Source organism: Artemia sp. Qi Xiang Cuo, chromosome 17 (assembly GCF_049724085.1).
Source record: "Artemia sp. Qi Xiang Cuo chromosome 17, ASM4972408v1, whole genome shotgun sequence".
NCBI lineage: Eukaryota > Metazoa > Arthropoda > Branchiopoda > Anostraca > Artemiidae > Artemia > Artemia sp. Qi Xiang Cuo.
In genome coordinates this window covers 59,329,503-59,337,953 of record NC_142810.1, presented here as the reverse complement: position 1 = coordinate 59,337,953, position 8,451 = coordinate 59,329,503, and the positions used below count along the sequence as shown (strand labels likewise).

Sequence of the window (8,451 nt, the reverse complement as noted above, 5' to 3'; positions counted from 1 at the left end):
TTGTTTTTTTTCGTGTTCATGTGTTTGTTTTTGTGTGTGTGTGTGTGTGTGTAATTTTGCGTGTGTGTGTGTGTGTTTGTTTGTGCGTGTTTGTGTAAGTTTTCGTGTGTGTGTGTAAGTTTTTGTGAGTGTGGGTAAGTTTTTGTGTGTGTGTGTAAGTTTTTGTGTGTGTGTAAGTTTTTGTGTGTATGTATGGGGACCGGGGGGGACCTTTGGGGCCCAGGGAGGGCGTTTGGGGATCCGGGGCCCTTGAGGATTGGGTGGTCTTTTGGGAGCCCAGTGGACCTTTGGGGACCGGGGGAGGACGTTTGGGGGGCCCGGGGACCCTTGGGGGCCGGTTGGCCCTTTGGGAGCCCGGGGGACCTTTGAGGACCAGGGGAGGGCCTTTGGGGGTCTGAGGAGGGCGTTTGGGGGATAACATTTCGAAATTTTTACTTTTTAGTTTACTTTTTTTGCGGCGCATCCTGCGGCGCTTTCCTGCGGTGCCTCCCTGCGGCGCATCCCCTGCGGCGCTTTCCTCACCCGCGGCGCATCCCTGCGGCACATCCGGCGGTGCTTTCCTGGCCCACGGCGCATCCCGGCGGCGCTTCTCGGGTCTGGGGGCCCTTTGGGGGCCGGGGGAGGGCCTTTGGGGCACAGGGAGGGCCTTTGGGGCACAGGGAGGGCCTTTGGGGGTCCGGGGGGCAGTTGGGGGCCTGGGGGACATTTGGGGACCGGTGGAGGGCCTTTGGGACCCCGTTGGTCCTTTGGGAGCTCGATGGGCCTTTGGGGGGCCCGGGGATGGCCTTTGGGGGTCTGGGTGGGCCTTTGGGGGCGCCGGTGGCCCTTTGGGAGCTTGGGGGGCCTTTGAGGACCGGGGGCTTCCTTCGGGGTTGGGGTAGGAGGATTGGAACCCTTTGGGGTTGGGTTAGAGGACCTCACAACACTGTTCAAATGAAACTTGTGTATTATAACGACCACAGAGTTTCACCATTAAATTCTCTTCTAAAATCTCTTCAAAAATCATCTTTTAAAATGCCTCTAACTGTTTCGCCGAAATAGTTCCATAACCTGTCTAAAACAGTTTCGCCCAAATAATCCCTAAACGTAATTCAGCGTGTTCCTTTTGTTTTTGGCATCTCTGCGCTAATGCATTTCAAATTAATAAGAAACCTGATTCCCGCGCTAAAATAAATCATCGCTAAGATGTTTCTTGGAGAATTGTTTCCATGGCCTTTGGTTATTAATATCCTTTGGAGTTTGACCAAAAGAGTTGTTTCCGAGGCAATGACATTAATGACTTGGATCTATTCCTGGAGAATCATTTCTAGGCGAAAATTTTTAAAGTCTGACAGATGATGTCATTGGTTGATTGATCTGTCAAGAAAGGGGAATTAATTTGTTGTTTCTAACGGGAATTATTGATTCACGATAGGTGAATTGAGGTCGACAGCACAGGTGTTCCAAGGTCGATGTTGTTGTTGTTGTAAGTGCACGCTCTCAGCGAATGTCAAGGTCGATGTTGTTGTTGTTGATTTAGGTCATTGAACCCATTAACCACGTGTTCTCCCTAATGACTCTATGCTCATATATGGTGTGCTGTTCGGAGTCTATGCCCTTATTTGGTGTGGGGTTCGGACTGACAGCACAGGTGTTTTCCCTAGGGACTCTATACCCATATTTGGTGTACGTACCGGAGATACGTTCTTTTGATAACCGAATTATGTACGTACCGGAGTCAATAAGGCCCTTCTACTTATGTACATGCACGCTGATGTATGCACGCTGATTAGACAGCGTGTCGCTTAACAATTGATAAGAGGTTATTGGTTTCCTTTGTTATAAGCTAGGCCCTTGTTAGCTTTTTGAAATGTTGACACATCTACAAATCCATTATCAGTTCATTCCAAAATTGCTTCGGAAGCTTCCTGTGGTGCTGAGAATTTTTTCTAATGGGCCCTATGTCTTTGAAACTGTCAGCCGACGCTGAGACTCGTAAAATGACATTTTTGGTATCGACCGTCCTTAAAAGGAGCAGATTTTTTTTAAGCTTCTAAAGTTCTTTTTAAAGTTTTAAAGCTTTTAGTAAATAGAAACTCCTAAAAATGCTCTAGCGTACCTGCTGGAAAGACGCCAAAAATCAGCACAAAAGAAACGCCACTCGATCAATTTGGCAGCTTTGGCAGTTCCCGTGGTGCGATACGCCTTGATTGAATACGTCGCCAACACAATTTCACTATATTTTTCAATCAAAATTCCTAATCAAACCACAAATTATCTATAGTCCCCTGGGAGAATTAGCCGATGGACAACTTATGTCTTTGAGACAGTCAGCCGACAATAAGGCTTGTAAAATTATTTTTAGGGTATCTAATCCTTTTCAAAACATCTTACTCAGCCTTCCATAGTGCCCACGCTTGAGAACCATACTTGACCACCGCCATTACCATGGCTTCCAATATTCTAATCTTAGTTCCCAGATAACTTATTATCAATATCAACCCAATCCAGCATCCCTATTTTCTAGGAAGTAGAAGATATGCCGAATATTCCAGCTTCAAGCTATATTCAGAAAGAGAACAGTACAAACTGGAGATAGGAGGCTACAGTGGAGATGCCGGTGACTCGTTGAATGATCCATGGTATGGATCAAACTTGAGCCCTTTTTCAACGTACAACAAGTGAGTTTTTTTTTAATTAGAACCATAGCTAAAAAAAAAATAATAATAAAGTATGATCCGAGGCTTCTTTTAAAAATCATTTTTAAACAAGAAACATTATTTTGATGATGCATGTGTGCTCACTCTTACAAACATAAACACATAGAATCAGAGCTGTCACTGAGAATTTAACAATATTCCTGATTCACTGCAGAAGGGGTGAAAAGATATTAGATAATAGTAAAATATATACTTAATACAGTTGTTGGGGGTAATGTTTCAAATATATACTTTTCTCAAGATCCAAAACCTGAAACCGAAGTTTATAAATCTTTTGGGAATTTTTTCCCGAAAAATTCCCTAAATTTTTTATTGCTTAAAAAAACTCCAACAAAACGATCCTTGTGTTTCATGAGTCAAGCTTTAGCGCAAAGAGCAAGAGTGGAAGGGACAGTCCCACTCAAATGCGGAATGATTTCTTTTTGTTTTAGTTATGATGTTGCTCCTTACTTACAATTGAAAAAATATGTATTTTAAGTTAATTTCTAATGGCCTTTCAAATCATGCCGGGAAATCCGCCTCCCCTCTCTGTGAAAAATTTCCCCCGTGTAAAATCCACCCCCGGTTAATTCCCCCCCCTCCTATTAGAAAATACTCCACAGACCATTTCCTCCTAGCTGAAAATTTTCCCCGGACAATTCCCACTGGAAAATTCTCCTTACTGTATTTGATTTTTCTTTTTATTTGAATCGTTTTTCAAATCATGCTGTGAATTAACCCGCCTGTCCATGAAGGTGTTCCCGGAAAAATACCCCCTCCTCCGATGGAAGATCCCCTTCGAAGAAACTTACAACCCTTTTCCCCGTTTAAAATAACCCCTGGCAAATTCCCTCTGGTAAATTCCCCTGGAGACTTGTCTCCCATGGAAAATTCGCACCTGAGAAATCCCCCCTCCCCACCCGTAGGAAATTCTGCCCGGAAATTCATATAACGAATACTATATGTAAAAAATAGGCCAATTCCATAATACATCCCTTTCCCCAGAATCTGTGAGGAGGAGGTCGTGTCATCCCCACAGGCATAGCTACAAAATCTTTCAACATTGGTGAATCAAATGGCTATCTCAAGATTTCAAACGGATGTCATTAGGGAAAAGGCTATGTGTCATTGGGGAAAGGGCGTTGGAGGGGGGCTAGTTGCCCTCTAGTGTTTTCGGTCACTTAAACAGGGGACTAGAATTTTTAATTTTCGTTCAAATCAGCCGTTTCCCAATCTTTTGGGACCATAGGCTTGATAAGATCACCCCTGGTGAAAAAAAAATACAAAAGCAATAAAACAAAAAAATAATCATGCATCCGTGATCTTTCTTCTGACAAAAATGCATAATTTCGTATTTTTGTAGAGAGGATCTTGAAACCTCTGCATTAGGGTTCTCTTATATGTTAAATCGAATGGGGTAATTTTCATTGAGGGGGTCCTAAGGGGGCTAGACTCTTAGGGGGGCCCCTTCCCCTGTTCAAAAATCAGACAAAGCTTTTTAGGCTCATAGCTTTTGATGAAATCAGCATAAAATATTTTTGGGATCAGTATTAAAGCTAATTTTTTAATCTATTAATTTTTTATTTTTTTTCAGAGTTTCGGTTGCTATTCAGCTTATTTGCTCCATTCTTACACTTCGCAACCACGGACTGTTTAATATCTTATCAAACATCTTATCTTATCCCAAAATAAACTTGTCTTACTCATTAATTAGTGCTAATGCCTAATCCTATATTTCTCTAGCCCCTTACTTAAATATTAATTAATAAAAATTTTACAAAAACAAAATTCAAAGATAAGTAAAGAGCCAGGTCAAAACCTAAAACAAGCATAAATACTGTCACAAAATCATTCGAGCTACAATCAAACAGAAATTAATGTCAATGAATTAGTTAACTCAAAACAAGAAAAAAAAATAAAATGAATAATCAAACATTTAATAACAGATACTGCAATGGATGAATAGGTGAATCCTAAAAGAAACAGAAATTGAAATGAATGGCTAATTCAAACTTAAAAAGAACAGATGCTACTACAAATAAAATTAGGGCTACTGCCTCCCTCCTAAACCCTCCAAAGACTTTCTTTATCAAAACCTAAAAATTATGTTTTTACTATTTTGAAAAGACGGTTTTTATCAAAACTTGTCTTTCTATTTAATTTTGCTCAAATAAATAGGTAACTGATTGATGCCTAAATAAAAGTTTGAAAATCATTATTGGTTATTATGATATTGGTCATTATTGGTCATAAAACATTGGTCATTTCAGGGGAAATGAACATAGCAATTTGTTTATTGTGTTGAAGTAGTACCTTGAATTGACAAATTATTAATTTTTTAATTTAATTAATTTATTAATATTAATTTAATAATTTATTAATTTAATAAATTAATGATTTATTATAAATCGAAGTATTATGACATTATTCCTGCTAGTTTTTAGGTTGAAATATTCCTTGCCTAGAATTTAGCTTGAAATTTGTATTTTTCAAGAATGTTTTTTAAACTAATTTCTGTTTGGTATTTCATTGGAAATAGTCATATATTATTGGTTAGCTACAGAATGTTTATCTAGTTTTTTGTTGTTTTGCAGTTTTCTTCTTATGAATTAGGATATTGAATAATAACTATAATTCAAGGCAAAATTTGCCCTAGGTCTGAATGTTCTATCAGCTGTATATTTTTCTAATAGTTTTTGTTAAAATTTTATTATAAAATTTTTGGTTGAGGGAGAGGGGTATTTTTATTTATATAATTTAAAAATCTACATTATTTTTACTTTCTATAGGGCTGAAACCATACTATTTTTGGGTTCAAATGTGCCTTGCCTAGAATTTGACTTGAAAGAAGTATTTTTCAAGAATAGTTTTTAAATTAATTTCTGTTGGTTTTTCATTGGAAATAGTCTATATGTTATTGGTTAGTTGTAGGAATGTTTTTCTGGTATTTTGTTGTTTTTACTATTTCCTTATTATTACCTTAATTTGCACTTCGGAGCGATTAAGGTACATACAGGATCTGTTGTGCTCCGGGTCAGTGATGGCAAAATTTCGCCTCTGTGTTAGGGCCCAGTGACAAGCCATAAGAGAGGTCTGCTGGAGAGAAGCAATTTAAGCCCTAAGCGGCATCAGCCTCCTAGCAAGACACTCATTATGATGAAGTTGGCATCAGTCGGTAGTTGAGTGGGACGGACAGTCCAACTCATATTTCCATTGCTTGTCATTCCATTCCTTGTCCAGTCTGGACTTGAAGGACGCAGCCGTGGGTGCAGTCGCCGTTTCAGCTTGAAGGCTATTCCATTCGTTGACAACACGCTCGGAGAAACTATAAACTAGGATATTGAATAGCAGGGGTGTCCCAAAGGGTGGGGGGGCACCCCTCCAACGGTTTTGGTATTCGGTAAAATTTTCGCCGAAATTTAAATTGCCCGAAATTTAGCAAAATTCTTGATTTCCGCAGAAAATTCTGCATAAATCAGGTAGCGATTCGGTAAAATTTCTGGAGATCGCCCCCTCCCCCCCCCAATGAAATGAGTCTCGGGACGCCTCTATTGAATAGTAATTATAATTTAAGGCGAAATTAGCCCTAGGTGTAAATGTTTTATCAGCCGTTGATTTTTCTAGTATTTTCTTTATCAAAATTTTATTATAAAATTTGGGTGGATTGATAGGGGTATTTTTATTCATGTAATTTAAAAATCTACATTATTTTGTCCTTCTGGCTGGAGCCACACGTATTTTACACGTATTATAAGCGTATTTTAATCCGACGTTTAATTAAAAGAATATGTTTTTATGTTACATTATATTATATTATATTTACATTATTAAAAGAATATTTATTTTAGGCTCCTTGTTTGTTAAATAAATACTTGTCAAGGTCATATATAAGAAAGAGTTCTGTTTTGTTCCCTTAAAACAAGAACAAAAAGTTTAATGTCACGAATCAATATAACAAGATTATTTCCTTATTTTTGTCTTGGTCAATCTCCCTATAGACACCGAAGTCTCAAGTAGGTCGGCAAAAAGATAAATATTTCGTGTGGGAAACGAAAGAATCAAATATTCTTCCAAACATGTTTTTTTTTAACAATGCGCTCATTTAAAATTAATGGGTTATATTGAAACCTAATTTGAGCAAAAACAAAGGCCTTGAATAATTAAAACTTAAAACGACTTTAAAAGACTATCAATGAATAAATGAAACCCGAAACAAACAGAAATCAAAATTAATGATCAAGTCAAACTTCAAAATAGAGGAAGTTACTCCAAAGAGGAGTAGAGCTAAGAACCCCTTAAACCTTAAAAAGGCCGAAGCTTCAATTCGCTTTACTGAATAATAATTGTATTTTAAGCGATGTATATTTTGTTTAACATAACATTAACAATACCACAACAAAAATCAACATCACAAGGCTTATCAAGGCATTCAAATTAAAGTGATTCTACCTCTGCCCCCCCCCTCTTCCCTCACGAACTCTCTAAACTTCTTGGGTATTATTTCTGTTTTATTGAGAACGATATGGAATTTGAATATTATGGTTTTTATTTGTCTAAATATGAGCAATAACTGAATAGGCTAAATCGACTTTTTCTTATTAACGCTGTAAAATGGGTGGAGTAAAGTAGATATTTTAACAATATTTATACCGAATTGACCAATATTTTGACCGATATACCGATATTTTGACCAACTTTATACAGAAATTGAAGAATCCGAAATTGGGACTTTACACAATCTAAGGAAGGAAACTAATAACCACCTCCAAGCCCTTGAATCTGAAATCCAACTTCATTTCCCAATACACTCTGAACTAGAAGCAGCTTTATTTTTAAATTAAATAAAAAAAAAACAAGTTTTTTTTAACTGAAAGTAAGGAGCGGCGTTAAAACTTAAAACGTACAGAAATTAGTCCGTATATGAGAGGGGCTGTCCCCTCCGCAACGCCGTGCGCTTTTCGCTCAAGTTGTTCATTTTTTATCAAAATAGAGTTGTGAGAAAGTCAAAATTTAGCGTAAAGAGCGAGGCGTTGAGGAGGGGATAGCCCCTTTCATATACGGAATAATTTCTGTTCGTTTTAAGTTTTAACGTAGTTCCTTACTTTCAGTTAAAAAAAACATGTTTTTTTTTATTTAATGTTTGAAGGTTTTTGAATTAATACAGGTTGTGATTTTGGCTCACCGTACATGAATAATTAAAGCAAAATTTGAATATTAATTTTACTTTTATTTGGTTAAATGGCTTTCTCGAAACTTGTTTAATTTTATTTACGAACGTTTTAATTAGTAAAAAATATACGTAACTTACGAATTAACTTACGTAACGAACTTCTATATTCATATATTTTTAACATGTATATTAGGGGGTTCGCCCCCTAGTCAATGCCTTGCTCTTGAAGCTAAAATTCGAATTTTGTTAAAATTCTTAAAAATGACCCCTTAATTACAAATGCCGTTAATTAGAATAAATAGCTCTTATGAAAGTACAAAAAAATATTTGGCTTAAAGAGCGAGGTATTGAATAGGGCGCGAACCCAATCATATACGTAATTCTTTCTGTTCGTTTTAAGTTTTGATGTTGCTCCTTACTTTCAGTTGAAGAACTTGTTTTTTTTATATAATTCTTGATCTTTTTTTTAAATAATGCTGGGAAATCTGGCGCCCCCTTCAAAGCAAATTCCCTTCCCCCGTGAAAACTTCCTTCATGGAAAGATCCTCCCACATAACCCCCGACCCACCTCCCCCCCCACTACCAGAAAAAATCCCCCTGAAA

General features: G+C 37.7%; 1 protein-coding gene across 2 annotated transcripts in view; it reads left to right on the top strand.

The window, feature by feature from the left end:
- The window catches only part of LOC148942417 (uncharacterized), a 112,193-nt gene that overhangs the window by 93,279 nt on the left and 10,463 nt on the right, over positions 1-8,451 (top strand). For both annotated transcript variants that reach the window (XM_089102858.1, XM_089102857.1), the window contains exon 9: positions 2,507-2,660. In XM_089102858.1, coding sequence (XP_088958984.1) covers positions 2,507-2,660 — 154 coding nt within the window. The remainder of the gene's footprint in view (positions 1-2,506; positions 2,661-8,451) is intronic.